General features: G+C 36.4%; 1 protein-coding gene across 1 annotated transcript; it reads left to right on the top strand.

Annotated features, from left to right (window-relative positions):
- Nucleotides 1–1,302: 1,302 nt before the first annotated feature.
- On the top strand, nucleotides 1,303–11,485 carry LOC105059639 (3-dehydroquinate synthase, chloroplastic). Its single transcript, XM_010943015.4, has 8 exons — nucleotides 1,303–1,754; nucleotides 1,852–2,002; nucleotides 2,097–2,264; nucleotides 2,352–2,578; nucleotides 4,059–4,182; nucleotides 10,602–10,664; nucleotides 10,745–10,888; nucleotides 10,964–11,485. The coding sequence occupies exons 1-8, from the start codon at nucleotides 1,423–1,425 to the stop codon at nucleotides 11,093–11,095; spliced, it is 1,341 nt and encodes a 446-aa protein (XP_010941317.1). The 5' UTR covers nucleotides 1,303–1,422; the 3' UTR covers nucleotides 11,096–11,485.
- The last annotated feature ends 8,124 nt before the right edge of the window (nucleotides 11,486–19,609 follow it).

The following is a 19,609-nucleotide window of genomic DNA, read 5'->3' as shown; positions in this document are numbered from 1 at the left end:
GTGGCAGCAGATTATTATCTGAGATAAATGTTCTCTTAGATTACATCGGCCTAAGATCGATCTATTTCTCCAGTATTATCTGCTAAATCGGCTTAATTCAAAACTGCTAATGAGTGGGACACTTATCTCAATTTGATTTTAATCTCCATCACCTTATGTTGGATTATGGTCGATCTGATTACTGACACTCAAGGCATGCTGCCCAATTTAGATATTTATTAATATCAGTCATTTTATATCGGTCTATTACTGACGTGCCATCAGAAGTACGGATGGTTATCTGACAGCTATCATCCAGATCAGCCGTAACTGTCTTTCAGTTGTATTTTAGCTTATTTACCACGTGGACAACCGTCCCACGATTTTTGCACAGTTGACTATTCTGTTACGTACAACAATCCAACGGCCTAACAGATCTCCAACGATCTAACAGATCTCTAATGGCCTAATAGCCTAACAGATCTCTAATAGTTTAAACAGCCTTTCCTTAAGGCCTAAGCAAGCTCCCTCTATAAAAGAGAGACAAAGTGCTCTCCAATAGTCAAGTCAAGTCTAAGCTAAGTCTAAACTCACAGAGACAAGACTCTACTAAAATTTTTACTGAGGAAATAAAATATTTTCCATATAGAGTTTATTCTACTTCTTTCCACTCACAAATTCTCATTTCTTACTTTCTACTTCTCCATTTTCATTATCTGTTCTCAAGGCTCTGGTTGATTTAAGTATCGAAGAGTCAGGGCGTCCTACAATTTTGAGATTTTTTTTGTAGATTTCACTCGTAGTTTACATTGGCACAACTTTCAGTTCTCTATCTCAGTTTATTGCTGATTTCACTCTGAAGTTTTGCAGAAAAAAAAAAAATATATAATCAAGAAACTAGCTAGGCTCGATGAAAACCTATCACAACTATGCCCCAACGAAAGTGGTTTTGCACAAATAAAAAATTAACATACAAAGTTATTTTCAAGATATATTTTTTATTTTTTAAAAAATAAATAATAATAATAATAATAATAATAGTTATTTTCATATATATAATTTTTTACTATTTCTATTTGTTATCCCGAACCAAAAGCAGCCTACAAGTCTACAACTTGCGTGAAAAGGAAAATGAACGGCAACGACATTAGATTACGAGTCTGCGTCTTTCTTTCCTTCTTCTTCTTCTTCATTTTCCTTTTTTTTTTTTTTCTTTTTTTTTTTGTAAACATGCATACGTAGTATAGCCATTCGCGGCACGTGTGGGAATCTTCTCACGCTTCCATACGCCTCACCTACCCGCCTCCTCCCCAACAACCCCGCACATCTAAAGGGCCAAGCGATGGTGGGCACCAGCGACGACGGAGGCCAGCGACAAACCCTTCGCCCCTCCTTGCTTCCAAACCCTGGTCCTAACCCTAAACCTGACCGTAACCCTAATCCATGGCGGCCTCCACATCTTCAATCCGCTCCTCTCTCCTCTCCTGCCCCAAGCTCTCCGACCCCCGCCTCTCCGGCTCGGTCTCCGGCCACCGTGCCGTCCTCTCCATCCGCCGCCGCAGGCTTGACCTCCCCTTCCTCGCGTCTCCATCGATCTCCCTGCGGTCCGTTCCGAATCGTTCGAGAATCTCCGCGAGCGCCGTGCCGGTGATGGAGGGGACGCCGCAGAAGACGGATTCCAGAGTTTCCACGATCGTGGAGGTCGATCTTGGGAACCGGAGCTATCCGATCTACATCGGCTCGGGCCTGCTCGACGAACCCGATCTTCTCCAGAGGTACCCATCTCGCTTAAAAATCCGGTCTTTCGTCTGTTTAAGTTTCCTGGATTATTGTTTTCTTACATGATTTCTTCGGTTTTTTCCTTAAATTTAGGCATGTTCATGGGAAGAGGGTTCTGGTCGTAACTAACACCACGATTGCGCCACTGTATCTTGACAAAGTTATCAAAGCGTTGACTCATGGGAATTCGAATATTTCAGTTGAGAGTGTGATTTTACCTGACGGGGAAGCATACAAGGACATGGTTGGTCATTTGGAAAAACCTGTTCTTTTTTCTTTTGATCCTTCCAATTGTGTTTTAAGTATTGTAAACCAGTTATTGGTTGGGTTTCATCCAGGAAACATTGATGAAGGTCTTTGATAAGGCCATAGAGTCTAGGATGGATCGGCGCTGTACCTTTGTGGCACTGGGTGGTGGAGTCATCGGTGATATGTGTGGCTTTGCTGCTGCTGCCTTTCTACGTGGTGTTAATTTCATACAGATTCCAACTACTCTAATGGCTCAGGTACTCAGGGATCTAGTTTTCATGCTGAAGTAATTATTTACTTTTAAGTGGAGATTCTTAAGAAAAATTGATGCTTGTATGATTTAGGTGGATTCATCAGTTGGGGGGAAAACTGGAATAAACCATCCATTGGGGAAAAACTTGATTGGCGCCTTTTACCAGCCACAGTCTGTACTTATAGACACTGACACTCTAAATACGTTGCCTGATCGGGAACTGGCTTCGGGTATAGCAGAAGTGGTGAAGTATGGGCTCATTAGAGATGCAGATTTCTTTGAATGGCAAGAAAAGAACATGCAGGCACTGATAGGAAGGTATGATTATGAATATATTATCTTTATTGCAAATAAATAGTAGTTCTTGCAAACTAGAATAAGGTAAAATGTTTTCAGATAGGTGCTTATTTGTCTCCAACATTGCATTTCCCTTGGCACTTTTATTTATTTTATTTGGTAAAGAGACTTGATCAAGAAATGAAAATTCACATATGTTACAGCCGAAGGATAGAGTGCAAACAGCAAAAGCAAAGATAATCCCATCATGAGAAGATTACTTAGGGGATTATGCTACTCCTTTGCAACTCTCTGTATTGCTGTCATGGCTTGTATGTCCCCTTTTTATACCAACTTATTGCAATGTGTTGTCTGAGATAATTAAAATATGAACAACCTACTTCAAGTCCTTGATATGCAATTCCTTTGTGACTTTGCCCAATTTTGCTTTGCTTGAATTACAATCTACCATATATCTCCAGACAACTTTGATCTTTGTTGATGAAAGAGACATGAACAACAAAACCTTTATAACCAATCTCCAGTTTCTGAAGTGCTCGCATACCATCGTCACAGTTTTGATCAGCATTAAGACCAGTCGATATCAGAAGCTATGACCAAAAAGCAGTACACATTCAAACAAAGTTCAAACTTTTCTGTGATAGACATCAAACTTCAACAGAGTCTTTTCTAAAACAGTTAAATGCATTGGACATAGTGGGGTCCCTCGACTCCCTTGTACTTCTTAGGTACCAAATGTAGAATTCAGGAGTGACCAAATACTATGCTTGCCATAATAAAGAAACCTTTTAGTGACAGTTCTCTAGTAAGGTATTATTGAAAATTCTTAACTCCAAAAACTCCAAATGCTCAACCTTTAAGGATCTTTTAGGAAGCCTAACTATCGTGAATGTTGTTTGATAAAATTTTAGGTCATTGCAACTTATAACAATCTTCCTTAAGCTTTTTAATACTACATAAACCACCTTTTTAAGATCTAAATAGCATGTGAAATAAATTGGCAAACAAGCTAGGATAGCTGTTGTGGGTATCCACTCCTCTGTCAATTGGGAGCATTTTCAGAAACAGGATGATATCACATTCCAGAATCTCTTTAATACCACTATAACTATTTTGCTGAGTTTTGAGACTTTCCAATTTCATTCCCTACAACCACTCAAATCTTACATATCTATCACACTTGTTGTGAAACTTATGACAATAAAGTTGTCAAAGTTGTATTTTCTTTAACTATTGTAGACCAAGTAAGATAAATTTTAGCTTATCTTGCTTGCTCTAGCTTGACACCATAAAATTTCAGTGTTTTCTCACTAGCCTTTGCCATTTTGAAGTTTTTTGTTAAGTTCAGTTTTCATCACTTTTTAACTGTTTTAGTATTATTCAATTAACAAAATTAGAAAGGTTGGGAAAGGGTTAACTTACATAACTAGACCTTTTAGTGATTCCATTTGAGAGTTTCATCAAAATGAAGCTCATCTATTTGTGTGTGTGAATGTTGCAGGGACCCGAGCGCCTTGGCATATGCTATCAAGAGATCATGCGAAAACAAAGCTGAGGTCGTTGCCTTGGATGAGAAAGAAAGTGGGCTGCGGGCAACCTTGAACTTGGGTCATACATTTGGTCATGTGAGTGTTGAGTTTGCCACCAATTTTGTATATGATCTTCTGTTTCTTATTCACTTTATGCTAATATTGTCTCTGGCTCTTCATATGTAATTTCATGTGCTAAATTTCCATTTTCAGAATGTTGTAGATCATGTTAAATCCTATTTCAAGTTAACAAGTCCAATTTTTACAAGATATGTTAGTTAAGATGTTTATCTAATTGCACTGGAGAAGCAAGGGCTTATGCATCAAAGAAACTTGAAGTTTGAGCCATTGATTAGGGCGTACATTTTTACTACCATGTGGGAGATAGTTACTAATTTTTGGAAAAGCTTGCGGGGAATAATAATTTTCAATAGGAACCGTGATGTGGTCCGGATAAACAAAAACTGGTCCTAATAAAAGCCTAGTCAATGCAGGCCTCACTGGCCATTACTTGGCCCCAAGTTTTCTTTGCTTGAGCCCCTTTTAGCTAGAATATTTTTCCCGGTTTGATCAGGATTCCCTTATGATTTGGTCATTCCTTAGATTGCTAATTCTTTCTTAATTTGAGTTATAGTTGGGACCTATAATGACTTCAGATTAGGAAAGAATTGCTAGCTGAAGGAGTCTATAAATATGTTAATGGAATCTCGAGTTGGAGTATGGTATTTGAAGATTTTAGCAAGAAAACAAAGAACAAGGAGCATAGGCTCTTCTTTATCCTATTCCCTATATTATGTATTCTCTTGACATCCCTTTCTTCTTTTCTACTTATTTATTGTTGCCTTTATTTTCAATTTTTCTGTTAATTACTGTCATTCTTGGCATAAAACAGAGTTAATTATTATATCTGAAGGCAGATCTTATTTTTCATCTGCAAATAAGTCTTGAGCAGCCCTAGTTTTCTTGGTGTATGTCAAATTATGGAAAAGCTATTAGTACAAGGATATTAAACTATTTTAATAAAAGCATATATAGTAAGGATTTCTTTTGTGCAAAGACTCGAGTGGGGTAAAGATAGGAGACTCCCTGTTTTAGTGGAATAAAAATATAGATAAAGTTGTACCTTATGGAATTAGAGTAGGTTGAGCAAAGTGGAGATGCACCTATTGGTGTTGTGAAATTATTGCCTGCGTGGTATACAATATCGGACCAAAAGTCGCCTGGTCCTGTCAATATCATACAATACCAATCACAAATTGGGATGGTTCATGTTCTTGATGTGGGTTTATGCTTGAATTGGTGTGAACTAGTCCTTACCAGGTTGACCTGCTTGGAAAAGCAGTTCTGAGCAGCTTGGCCTAGTAAGGGCCCTGCATAGGTTCGGGCCTCAATTATTCAAGGAGAAAGGGCCTAACACTCTTTTCTCCCTCCATTTCAAGGTAAGAGAGAAGAAAAAGAGGACGATAGGAGAAAAGAAAAGGAGAAAAGGGGAAAATAGGAGAAAAGAGGAGAGAATGGAATGCTAAGCATGAGGTTGGATCTCAGTATTTCCCTCATCCTTTTTCTTTTTCTATTACATAACATAAATGACAAAATTTGAAAATATGGGTAAATCATCCCAAAAATTTGTATTTTTGGCATGATTTTGTTATATTAGATAGATCTAAGTCAGATCTATGTAACGGCATAACTTTTTGATTTTTTTGATATTTATTTTATTTTTAGTAAAAAAATTTATTTTTTTTGGTGTACTGATATGGTTCGATATGGTACAGTATTGGTACCGTGTTGCATTGGTCTCCTACTGGTATGTGGTCTGATATCAGGATTGCGAAGCTTGGTTGCTTGTTGCTGGTAATTGAGATAATTCTTTTGTAAGTTTCTAAGTGATACCGCATGTTGTATTATTATATAAAATGCTGCATTTTTTTCCATTTAATTGTGTTTGAGGTAGAACTTTTGGAGTTCGTCACCTCATTTGGATTACTTGGACAACCTATGGTTTAGCCATGGTGTGTCCATGCAAGAGAGGTGGAGAGAAAATGGGCACTGTCTTGATGGCTGTAAAGCAGATGAAAAGGAGGTATTATAAGTCAGGGGTGTGCAGCCTTTGAGGCTATAATATTGCAAGGTGAGAGAGTACTTAAGGGGGTGATTTCCAACTTTTTTTTACTTTTCCCTTGTCTCTCTCCTATCTGGCCAATTCCTTTTAATTTCCATCTGCATTTTCGTTGTTTAGTTGCAAGTGAGGAAGATGATAAGATCATTTCAACAATTAACTTTTTGCAGCTCAAACTAAACTTAGTGACATAAAATCTGATAGAACTTTATATACAGTTAAGAGCCTAGGCAGCTAGGCTGATTTGCCTAGGCTGATTAGTGATTGGGCCAAAGACTATAAAGCTCAAACTTGATCTCTGTGGTCTTGAGCCTGTTCCCGTCCAAGTTAGTCATTTTTATTTGAGGGATATAATGGCTTCCTCGATTTGCCTCTTTTTCAGTTTCATTCTATTCCCTGAAGAAATTGTGGACCTTTTATTCCAGTTAATCTTTATGTAAATGTGTTTTTGTATGTTCAAAGGTGCCCTTCAAATCTATAATCATACAATAGTCATTTTTTCTTCTTGATAGCTGATATTAGATGTTTCCTTGGTCGAGGCAAAGCATTAAAATTTAGTAGTGTTCCGACTTCATAGAAGAGTGGAAGTTTTAACCATATGTTCGTCGAGTTTGTTGTTTCATTTTTTTTTTTTTTTTTTTTGTTGTTATTTTAGCTTTTTGAAGAAAAAAAAACTTATAGGCTTAGCTTGTTTGTTCAAAATGTGGCAGAACAATTCAAAACTCCTAGAAGTTTCCACCTAAGGTCGGACTTGAACATGTTCCAAAAGTGAAACTCGGCTCATATTCAACCAATTGTAGCTACTTCAGACCTATAATATTGTTCACTTTTTAATGAAGTTTCACTTTACCGTAATCATTAAATCTTTTCCATTTTTTTAGTAAAAGAAGGGAAAAAAACTTGTGACAAGGAAAACAGAACCTTTCTCCAAAATTAAGTCATGCCATGTAATAATGTAATTATGGAGGGTGAATCAAGAAATGCTAGATCTGAGGGCTTGGAAGGGGGCCTAGAACTTATTAGCTTTTTTTTTGATGTTGTAGACACTCAAAAGTAGGTTCACTAAACCAATATCGAAGGCCATACCGTTTGGCGAACAGCTCAGTATAGGTACTGGTATGTACAATATTAACCTGATGCATATCGGAACCAAAGAGAGGGAGAGGGAGGGGAGGGGGGAGAGGAGACCTGCTTGACCCAATGGAAGCGTCGAGTCGGAGACCGGATACCAAGGTTTTCTGTACCGGTACCGATGGCCGGATCAGCCGGCCAGCGGTACGATACGGCACGCCTCCATTCCGTTCCGAACCGAGGCGAACCGATGAAGGAAATCGGGAAAGAAAAAGAGAGAAAGAGAGAGAAATAGAGAGAGAGAGGGAGGGAGGAAGAAAAAGAAAGAAGAGGATCCGCCGGAGGGGCCGTCGGAGGCCCTCCGGCGGACAGCCGTGGCCGTCGAGCGGCGGAACGGCCTCCCGCGGCTCCGTGCGGGGAACATGGGCGATCCGCCCTTGTTTCTCGATTTTTTTTTTAAAAAGCTTTTTCAAAATGAAGTCGGCAAGTGGTTTGCTGACTTAATTAAGTGAAGTCGGCAAACCACTTGCCGACTTTGTTTTGAAAAAGCTTTTTAAAAAAAAAATCCGAGAAACAGGGACAATCCTCCCCTGTTCTCCGTGCGGAGCCGCGGGAGGCCGTTTCGCCGCTCGACGGCCATCGCTGCCCGCCAGAGGGTCTCCGACGGCCCCTCCGGCGGATCCCCTTCCTTTTTTTCTTCGTCCCTCCCTCTCTCTCTCTATTTCTCTCTCTTCCTCTCTTTTTCTTCTCGAAAATGGCATGTATCGTTTTGCATGCCGAAACCGTCTCGGTTCCCCGTTGGGACGGTTCGGCACGCCCCATACGGACGGTTTGGCCTGGTATGGCAAACCCTGCCGGATACCAATCAAAACCAGAGGGAGGGGGAGAGAGAGGACTCACCAGACCAATGAGGCACCAATCAAGAGTAGGGTACAGGCCAGAGGCAGTAGGGACATGATGGTGGAGGCGGTGGCGGAGGATCTTCATCACGACCAGTGGAGGTTGTGGTGGTAGTGTTTTTGTGCTGATTAGGAACTCTCACGCTAGCCACGATGGTCGTTGCATTGGTGTTGAGATGATCACAGCCGATCTGGTGGTTGTGGAGAATTGATAGGGGGCGAATGGGAGAGGAAACTTGAATCAAGAGGGGAGGCAGAGGGGAACCGAGAGCGGGAGAGGGGGGGAGAAGAGTCGAAGAGTCGAAGAGTCGAGAAGCGGAGGTGGAGGAGTTTGCATAAAGAAATAAAAAGAGGGAACGTGATTGACCTGCTGAACTATTCTGATAACAGCTCAATCTTGTTTAGTACCCCAACCCCCCAACAACCAAAAAAAAAAAAACACCTGCAGGAACCGCTCGATTCAAGGCAGCTCGGCAATCATTGCTTGAAAGATAACCTTTTCTTTCATATTTCATATCTCTGGATTTTATTGTGAATGCATGCTGCTCTTGTGTGTCGATTTAATCTAAGGAATGCTTTACTATAATACTTATATATTTGTTGTGCTTTTAGATCCCATGCTTGTATGGTAATTTCACTTTTTAAATAGTATTGGCCCATTATTGAGAAGGTAATACACCAATTTCATTTTGAATCCTGAGCAATTCCTTAGCCTCACCCAAATCTAATGTAGGTATATGGATCTTGCTTGTCATGATCCACCGGTATCAAAAAAATTCAATATTAGAAAAAGTGAATTTGCTAAACTTTATGTTATTTGCCAAGAAATGGGATGAGGCTGTTGGTTATGGTTATTGCTGGTCAACTATTTACTGTTATAATGATTCGTTGTTAAAAGCAATATATCTAATGCAAAAAATTTGAGCACCGACACATACTGGCCATATTGGATCTTTAAGGTACCAATACAGTTATGCTCCTTGTGCTGGTAATGTACCAACACATGTAGCACCCTAATTTTTTGCTATGCCAACAGCAAGTGATCATATATTTGTATGGTAGTACCAGTCAAGTAGTGGTACTGATGCTTTAGACCTTGCTTGAAATCATTCCTCTAAATTATTTCCTACTAGTTAAACTGGTTGATATATGCTTTTCTCCTGTACTACAAAGCTGTATAAGCTTTACAAATTTTACCTCAGTTAGATGGGTTTGTAGGTGAAAGGTGCTTTGCTAATTTGGTAATTTCCTTTTATTATCAAAAATATGACTAAATTTGTAGTCTGTTGAACTGGAATTTAAGAAATCAATGTGACAAATCTAAACATAGGGTCATACCTTGAGCTTAAAATGGATTGTTATATTGTGCCTTGCAGAAAATATGATATTAGAACAGTTTTTTAGTTTATGCCCTGGTGGACATGAATCATCCAGCAAACTGATTTAGGATACAGTGGGTGTTTCTTCTGCTTTAAAAAAGTCATTTTCTTGAAAATTGGATTCATTTAACTCTAGAAATTACTTTTTGATATATTTGGAGTTTGGTTATCACATTTGTATAACTACATCTTATAGGGGGGCTTGCCATATTTGAAAGACATGGAGCAATCTTATAAAAGAAGCTAGAAGATAGTTTTCCTAGCTTCTTATAGAAGTGCATTTTTACTTTTGCTTCTTGTAGAAACACTTCTTAGATGATTTTACTAAACACTTTTTATTTTTTTTAATCACTTTAAAAGTTGCAAAAGGATGTTCATTAAGCAACACCAAACACGGCCTTGCTTTTAACTCGGTGGGCATTTCAATATTTGATGGAGGATCGTTTGGTAAAGCAAATATTACTGTCTAAATGAATATAGCTGATATATAACTTTCCTCTTGCTCCTCAGTTTGGCAACTACTGTGCCAGCTGTAAAGGAAGCAACAGGAGCGTTGGCACTTAATTATGTCAAGATTTCTGTGTTACACGAGGGCTGCTCTTATAGCTATCAGTTTAAAAGTAACCATCTCACCTCATAGTCGGCTACTAATTTAGTCCTCAGCAGATCTATCAGTTTAAACTTTAAAGCATGCTCTTCATGGTGCAGATGGAAATTCTAAGTTATGACTTCTTTTTGGAAAAAATGTACAAATCTTCCTTTTTTTGGGGAATATTATATATTGCTACTGACCAAAACATCTGGGAAATTTTTTTTCTTTAATTAAGTATTCATAATTCTTCAACTTCATTTGCTGTTTTGAAGGTTTACTGACTGTGTGTAAATAAGAAATGATTATTCTTCTATTTAACAAAATTTGTCACCTTCTTTTTTTTTTTTTTTAAAAATCTTCTTGTCCGTAACATTCATTCCTTTCCACGATGTGCAACTTCCAGCTGTTTACTTATCAAATGCATGACGTTCTCATGTCGATACTTTTCATTTCAGGCTATTGAGACAGGCTTTGGCTATGGACAGTGGCTCCATGGGGAAGCTGTTGCAGCTGGAATGGTGATAGAGCCAACGCTCTTTGTTTCTTACATTTACAAATTCAATCAGTTATTTTAAATTAATTTTTATGTTTTTTATAGGTGATGGCAGTTGACATGTCCCGTCGTCTAGGCTGGATTGATGATTCAATAGTGGAGCGGGCCCTTAACATCCTACAGCAGGCTAAGCTTCCAACATCACCACCTGAGATAATGACAGTGGAGAAGTTCAAAACTGCCATGGCTGTAAGTGTTGCATGCTCTTTTCCATTTCTTCCGGCAATTCTTGATTCTAAACTTTGGAACCATTTGGGGTTGTAGGTTGATAAAAAGGTGGCTGATGGATTGCTAAGGCTCATCCTTCTTAAGGGTCCTCTGGGCAATTGTGTTTTCACTGGCGACTATGACAGGAAGGCCCTTGATGACACTCTTCATGCCTTCTGCAAGAGCTGAAGCTTTTAGCTGAGAAGTCAAGACAGGTCCTTTGTGCCTTAGCATGATCAGGAATACAGTACTGTCATTTAAGCATTTATTCATCTCCTCTAAAAGATGCGAGTGAAAAGATAGTGTCAGGCAAATTATTGTTTCGGAGGCGCCCGCAATGCTGTGAATTCATTGTAAAGCTCGAGTGGGTTCCTTTTGTAAGCTTTTGTTGTTTTTTTTCCCCTTCCCCGACTAGGTCTATTTATCAATTCTGGCACCTTCCTCGCCTACTTAAAAGTGCGGGGTGGAACCTTTGATGGTGCATAAAGTGAAGAGAAGGGATGCTGCTGAGGTCACCATCACACGTTCCAACAAAATTCTAAAATCTTTATCAAAAAAACAAAAAAACAAAATTCTGAAGTGATCTTTCTCCACTTGTCACTGTAACCTACAAGCGTCTGTGGTGTAATTGCAGCGGTTTGCATTTAGATTTCAGGATGATGGCATTAAAATAATCACCGTTATCTTCTATTATGTTACATCGAACTAAAAGATGTGCCATGCCAGCATACATGTTTGCTTTCGTTCAGATAGGTTGCATGGATACCTTTATTGAGGGTACCATCGAGCTGACACAACAAGCGATGTTTGCTTGCCCCTTTTCTTCTTCAATGCATCTGCAATAAAACTCTGGCAAAATCTTGTCGGGTCCTCAGCCCTCATCCTCAAAAAAGAGCTCTTTTCTCGAATAATACAAAAAAAAAATTTTTTTACCAAAATATATTCAAACCAAACTTATTTACCAAAATGATGTGAGAGGGAAAAATGCCATTTTGAATGGCGTTTTTTCCCCTGCCACGTCACCCCCCATTTCCACGGTGGCATCGTCCCAAAAAAAAAAAAAAAAAAAGAAGAAACGCCATTCCAAATGGCGCTTTTAAAAACGCCATTTTGAATGGCGTTTTTAAAAACGCCATTCAAAATAGCGTTTTCCAATTTTCCCACCCAAAAATAAAGAAAAAAATCGTGGAAAAATGAAAAATTATGTTTTTTAAAATTTGAAATTAGTAAATAAATTAAAAATTTTAATTTTGATTGAATTTTAAAATATAAAGATTTGAATTTGTAATTCATTAAAAAAATTAATTTAGATTTTTTATTTCAAATTTTTTTTAAAAGATGTCCAAAAAAATCTTAAGAAATTAAAAAAAAATTATCATAGAAAATAAAAAAGAGAAAAAAATATGAAAGAAATAAAAATTTGAAATTAAATTGAAAAACATCATTCGAAATACTTGTCTTCAAAATTTTTAAGAAAATTAAAAATTATAAAATTTTTAAAAAATAAAAAAAAAGAATTATAATGTAAAAATAAAAAAGAATAAAATTTTAAAGATAAATTGAAATTAAAATATTATTTCAAATTACTTTCTCAAATAAAAAATAATAAATTAAAAAAAGATTCAAAAAATTTTAAAAATAGGCTAAAAAAATTTTATAAAAATAAAATAAGTCTTTAAAAACGTCATTTTGTAAATTGAACTTTAGAAAAAATAATAATTTTTTAATTAAAGAAAAAGAATACGTAATAGAATGCTAAAAAGAAAAAAATGGAAGAGAAATGAAATTATAATTTCAAATGATAACTATTTTAAAATAAATAAAAAAAAGTATCATAGGAAAATAAAAAAATAACAATAAAATAAGAATTATAATTATAAATTTTAAAGAAATTTAATTTTAATTTAAATTAAAAATTATCATTTAAATTATTATTTTCATTATTTCATTTAATTTATTTATTAAAAGATTACAAATACATAATATAAAAAATTGTAAGAAAAGTAGATTACAAAAGTAGATTACAAAAAATTATCTTTAATTTCAATTAAAAATTATCATTCAAATTACTATCCTCATTAAAAAATTTAATAAATTAAAAAAAATAATTAAACAAATTATGAAAAAAAATTTAAAAAATTTAGAAAAAAGAAAAAGAATAAAAAAACACCGAAGGAAACGGCGTTTTCTCCTTTCCCCCCTTCTTCTCTCCTTCTCCCTCTTCTTCTTTCTCCCTACTCCGGCGTCTCTCCGACAGCACGACGGTGAGCTGCCTCCTCTCTCCCTCTTCCTCTCTCTTCCTCTATTTAAAAAATTTAAAAAATAAAAATTACCAGAAAGAAAGTCAAGGGATCGACTCACAGAGTGTCGCAGTCAAAAATTTTGCGTGCCGTTAAACTCTTTTAGCCATGAGTCGATTCATGGGGTCGACTAAAAAATATAAATCTACTTTTCTTACAATTTTTTATATTATGTATTTGTAATCTTTTAATAAATAAATTAAATGAAATAATGAAAATAATAATTTAAATGATAATTTTTAATTTAAATTAAAATTAAATTTTTTTAAAATTTATAATTATAATTCTTATTTTATTGTTATTTTTTTATTTTCCTATGATACTTTTTTTTATTTATTTTAAAATAGTTATCATTTGAAATTATAATTTCATTTCTCTTCCATTTTTTTCTTTTTAGCATTCTATTACGTATTCTTTTTCTTTAATTAAAAAATTATTATTTTTTCTAAAGTTCAATTTACAAAATGGCATTTTTAAAGACTTATTTTATTTTTATAAAATTTTTTTAGCTTATTTTTAAAATTTTTTTGAATCTTTTTTTAATTTATTATTTTTTATTTGAGAAAGTAATTTGAAATAATATTTTAATTTCAATTTATCTTTAAAATTTTATTCTTTTTTATTTTTACATTATAATTCTTTTTTTTTATTTTTTAAAAATTTTATAATTTTTAATTTTCTTAAAAATTTTGAAGACAAGTATTTCGAATGATGTTTTTCAATTTAATTTCAAATTTTTATTTCTTTCATATTTTTTTCTCTTTTTTTATTTTCTATGATAATTTTTTTTTAATTTCTTAAGATTTTTTTGGACATCTTTTAAAAAAAATTTGAAATAAAAAATCTAAATTAATTTTTTTAATGAATTACAAATTCAAATCTTTATATTTTAAAATTCAATCAAAATTAAAATTTTTAATTTATTTACTAATTTCAAATTTTAAAAAACATAATTTTTCATTTTCCCACGATTTTTTCCTTTATTTTTGGGTGGGAAAATTGGAAAACGCCATTTGGAATGGCGTTTTTAAAAGCGCCATTCCAAATGGCGTTTCTTCTTCTTTTTTTTTTTTTTGGGACGATGCCGTGGAAATGGGGGGTGACGTGGCAGGGGAAAAAACGCCATTCAAAATGGCGTTTTTCCCTCTCACATCACTTTGGTAAATAAGTTTGGTTTGAATATATTTTGGTAAAAAAGTTTTTTTTTTGTATTATTCAGGAAAAGAGCTCCTCAAAAAATCAGGCGAAAGAGTCAGAGCCCGCGATTCACTCATTTCAACGAAGCGAAGTTTTTCCCTATATTGGTCATCATATCAATTATTTTATAAATAATCATATATGTATATAGAGTTAAATTATAATCATATTGATCGGATTTGAATTTATATCTGATCAGATTAAAATTTTATAATAAAAATTTTATATCAATGATTCAAACTATTGAATGTGATTTACTATCTCAAAATTATTTGTATAAAAAATTTATATAATTTAAAGATCTTTAATCTATGCATCAAGTAGATAAAAATTAGATAATCTAAATAAAATTGAATTAAATGTATTTTTTGATCAGTTGCATCTTGGTTGGGAGAGAAGAATAGAAGAGAAAAGAAAAGAATGAGAGAGAAAGTATTTTTTTGGTTGGGAGTTTTTTATAAAAGAAATAAAAAAAAAAGAGAGAAATGGAGGGATTACAAATTTTTTCAAATGTATAATTTTTTTTTCTTTCAAATCGAATTAATTTGGAGAGAAAGAAATTGAAAGTTAGTAAATATTTTATAATATTTATCTTATTTTTTTAATAATGAAGAATAAAATTAATATTATATTTTAATCTTAATATTTATTTCAAGTGCCCCACCTAAGTTTTCCATCCAATTGAAACTTTCGTGGATGGGAAAAAGCAGCGACAACGAAAGGAAAAATGAAAAAAATTAAAAGATACGATCTTTTCTTGATTCATTTCTTAGGTTTATTGGGTTTCTTTCAAATGTATAGTAGTAAAAGAAGGTTGTAACATTTTCTTTCTTTTCTTTCTTCTTTGCTTTCAATTAAGGACAGAAAAATTATTTATTTTTTTTTTTAATTTTCAATCAAGAGAAAAGAAATATATATTTTTTTTCTTTTCTTTTCTCTCTCTGCTAATATTTTTTTTTTCTTCTCCAAACTTCCAATCAAGACGTTAATACATAGGTCAAAGATCTTCAAATCATATGATTTTTTATATATAATCAATTTTGAGATAGTAGATCGCATCTAATGTCTTGGATCATCAATATATGAACCCATTGTTCAGTTTTGATCCGATTAAATCTAAGCTCAAATTTGGTCAATCTTATTCAAGCATGTCCCTATATATTTTTAGATCCAAATATTTACTAATTACTTTAAGAAAATTTTAGTTAAATATTGTGCGTCCATAAAATTTAGAAACACTGATAAATAGGAAAGCTAACCCACATATGATTTTGATTTGTCCGGTTTAGCACCAACGATTTCATCTTCTTCCAACCGGCAGCTCAAACATCACGCATCCTAAAGGCGGAGCAGGCGGCGGAGACCATCGGTGGCGCCGATGTCTATGCTACCACCTTCCATGGCACGGGATGCAGCTGGGGGGCGAGATCGAGTAAATGGATTCCATGACATGCTTTCTTTCCTCTTGTTCCTCCTCCCATGTTTCTGCTTTGGATTTGTGGGTTGTTACAAGGACGGCTTTTCCATTCCTCGGCTTCACGGAGGATTTCCCCTTCAATTGATGAGATCTGATGATGGTCATGGTGGTCCTCTTCGGTGGCGACAGAGCAGACGTGGCACCAGGAAAGGAGGAATGAAGAGGTGGAGGAAGAGATTGTAATGGTCCCAAACTTCTATTCAATTAGGAATGACAACGGATAGGATTTGGATTGGATATTGTATTATCTATCTTTAAATCTGAATTTAATATTTTGTATCTAAATCCGATCCAATATCCGATCGGATAAAAAAATAGATACTCATTTTTATACCCAACGGATTCGGAGATACTCACGGATAATTCATTTCTCCATACTCAATTCATATCCGCTCCATGCCTATCCCATACTAAAAAAAAAACAACCAAAATAATTTTATGCATATTATCAATTAAAATAAAATTATCAATTCAACATAGAACATAATTTATAAGTCTAGATTTATAGAAATCAAACATAGAAATAAAATTATAATTCAACATAGAACATACAAATAACCAAAATAATTTTATGCATATTATCAACCAAAATAAAATTATCAAAATAGAATTATAAACATATATATTCGGGTATGGATTCGGATATTATCCATAGATTCGGGTCGGGTTCGGGTTTGAGTAGAAAACAGGACTATCCATACCCTATCCATACCCGTACTACAGTTTTAGGGTTTTATCCAAATCCGAACCCAAATCCGGTCAAATCTTATTTTTCGAGTTTGATCGGATTTGAGTAGGATGCATATCCATCGGGTTGGATCGATTTTGCCATCCCTATATTCAAAAGGTGATGGTGGCTCAAAGAGTCTAGGCCAACGGATCGAACCGGACCAGGCCCGGCCCAGGCATGAAAAAGCCCAGAAATAGACGGGCTGGGATAGACCCAGTTCGTTTATTCACGGGTCGAGCCGGGTCCGGCCCATTTAGTAAAATATCTTTCTAGATCCAGTCCAAGGCCCAAATTTATAGGCCCGACCCGGACCCGTCTAGACCTGTGTAGGCCTAGGCCATGCTAAGCCCGTCAAGTCCGTTTTTATTTTTTATTTAATATTAAATTAAAAAAATAATATTTTTAACTTTTATGATTCATGTTTAATTTTTTAGCCTTTAGTTTTGAAAAAAATTTAAAAAAAAATTATTATTGAAATATACATATAAAAAAAATTATTAAAAAATATCTCAAAATTTTTATCGATAATTGAATTGCTTGTTGTTCAAATTACAGAGAATATAAAGATTCAAAAAAATAATTAAAAAATATATATCCTAATTTTTATTCATATTGAAATGAAACTTGATATGTTTATAAATTACAACTATTAAAATCTTGTCTCGATAATAGAGATTGTGGATTCATTGGTGGTGGTTGTATTCATATCGTCTTCGAAACTTATTAGATGTCCGTCAATGTCTTGGAGTCGGCTCTCCACATCTAGCCAATTCTCAAAGCAGACACACATCTCTACAAATATTTTGTTCATGCTGCTTCTCTTCTCGTCCAAGACTCGTCCATCGATGCTAAATACAGGCTCTGATGCAACAGCAAATATTGCTATGGCCAGGATGTCTCATGCCATAGTAGCAAGCACCGAAAAGATATTTTGCTACGATTTTCATCATTGCAGCATATCAAAATTATCGAGCTGATTGGGATTGAGGGCAGCAGTGATGTCATTAGTGAGGTAGAAGTTTAATTCAAATGACAAGGATGATGAAGACGAACTACCATCTGATTGCCGTTGACGTTGGACTATCCGCTGCAATACGTTGTGCAAATATATTAGTCTTTTGAATTTTTTTTATGAAAAAGTTATGTAAATTATCAAATGACCTTTCTACCTTCAAATATAGCCGTTATATGACCGTTGGGGAGGATAAAAGTAATATTTTTTTGAAATTTTATCATTTAAAATTTTCAAAAACAAATTTGCCCTTTATGTTATCGTTACGAGCCTGGATAGGCTCGTAATGGCTCTAATTGTGCCTGGCTTGATGGGCCGAGCCAGGCCCGGCCCGCCATGGATATGGCCTATCATGCCAGGCTAGGTTCGATCGGCCTTGGGTGGCCCATCGTGCTGAGCTAAGCACGGGCGTAGGTTGGGCCGAGCCTAGTCCTTATCAAGCTCGTGTAGAGCTCGAATTTGGGCTCACGAACCCCAAGCCCGGCCCAGAGGAACAAAGAATGGGAAGAATTAAAAGATCTGAACACAAAACTACCATCAACAATGGCAAAATCTTGCTGGATTCTGAGAAGAATGATCTATAACTGCTGTCCCTCTCAGTCTATGCTTCTTCTTTATGAAAAATTCTCTATAATTTGTTTCCTCTATGAATACTAGGGGTGATTTCTTAGGAGTTATAAATTAATAAGAATTTCAAAAGATTTGAAGGGGATCCGAGAGACATTAGAAAATCAAAAAAACATAAAAAGATCCGAGAAATGATAGAGAAGATTGGGATCAAACATATTTATGATCTTAAAAAATAAATAAAATTGAAAGCACAAGTCTTTTTATCAAGCTTAGCTTCTTTACAGATTGTGAGAGAGAAAGAGAGAGCAATGAAAGAAAAATCAAGAGGTTTTTGTCTAATTATCTATCTACAATTGCAGGAAAAATGGAGGAATAAAGAACAACGAACACTATCTTTTGTTGGCTTTTGTTACGGTGCTCTTTTATTATAGTTTATTACAAGAAGCATTTTTGGTATTACCTATTATCATTTTTATATATTTTATTATATTTTAAAAAAATATTTTTTTGGATTTTTTCTTCCTTTCCATGGCTTCACCATGCCAAACCCCCCATCTCCGTCGGTGGCACTGGCGGCTCGTCCGCACACCTCCCCCTCGGCTCTTGTGCCACCACTCGACCTCCCGCCCCTCCTCCATGCCATCTTAAAAGAATATTTTTTTTTGGATTTCTTCTTCCTTCTCATTGCTTCACTGTGCCGAACCCCCCTACTCCCGTCGGTGCCACCTGCGGCTCCTCCGCGAGCCTCCCCCCGGCTCCCCGCACTACTACCCAGCCCCCTGCACCTCCTGTGTGCCACCATCTGGCCTCCTGCGCTGCCTCCGTGCCACCATCGGTTCTTTTTTTCCTTTTCTTCTTCCTCCCCGTGGCTTCACCACAACCAACCCGCCCCCCCACCCCCGTCGGTGCCACTAGTGGTTCCCCCGGCCCACCACACCTCCATTGCTCCTCTGTGCACCACAACCTCCCTGCGGCCCATGCCTCCTCCGAGCCACCACCCTCCAACCCCCCTGGTGGCCTGCGCCTCCTCCGCTCCCTGTCCCCCACTCGTCTGGCGTCCGTGGCTGCTCTGTGCCCTTCACTTTCGATGCTTGCGACTGCTCTGCACTTACCTCCACTGTGGCTTTTTCGTACCACCACAATCCCCCCTTCCACCCTCATGGTGGCCCGGGGCCTCTCTGTGCCCCCCTCCCCCCCACCCTCATAGCGGCCCGAGGCTTCACTGCGCAACCAACCCCCCTCTCCCCGCCACGCACCCGGTGCCTAGTGCGCACTGGCAATCCCGTGGCTGCTCTACGTCCGCTCTCATCGTGGCTTCTCCATGCCACCACAAACCCCCCACCCCACTAATGGCCCGCCGCTTCTCCACACACACCCCCTCCCCCCTGGTGCCCAGTGCACGCCGGCAGTCCCCACC

Source organism: Elaeis guineensis, chromosome 16 (assembly GCF_000442705.2).
Source record: "Elaeis guineensis isolate ETL-2024a chromosome 16, EG11, whole genome shotgun sequence".
Lineage (NCBI taxonomy): Eukaryota > Viridiplantae > Streptophyta > Magnoliopsida > Arecales > Arecaceae > Elaeis > Elaeis guineensis.
The sequence above is the reverse complement of the archived record's forward strand: the minus strand, read 5'-3'. Positions and strand labels throughout refer to the sequence as shown.

Bases quoted from the DNA above. Each gene is read 5' to 3' on its own strand.
- LOC105059639 (XM_010943015.4), top strand. From the start codon at position 1,423: ATGGCGGCCTCCACATCTTCAATCCGCTCCTCTCTCCTCTCCTGCCCC. The intron at 1,755-1,851 runs GTACCCATCTCG...CCTTAAATTTAG, and splicing joins GAACCCGATCTTCTCCAGAG to GCATGTTCATGGGAAGAGGG. The intron at 4,183-10,601 runs GTGAGTGTTGAG...TTTTCATTTCAG, and splicing joins TGGGTCATACATTTGGTCAT to GCTATTGAGACAGGCTTTGG.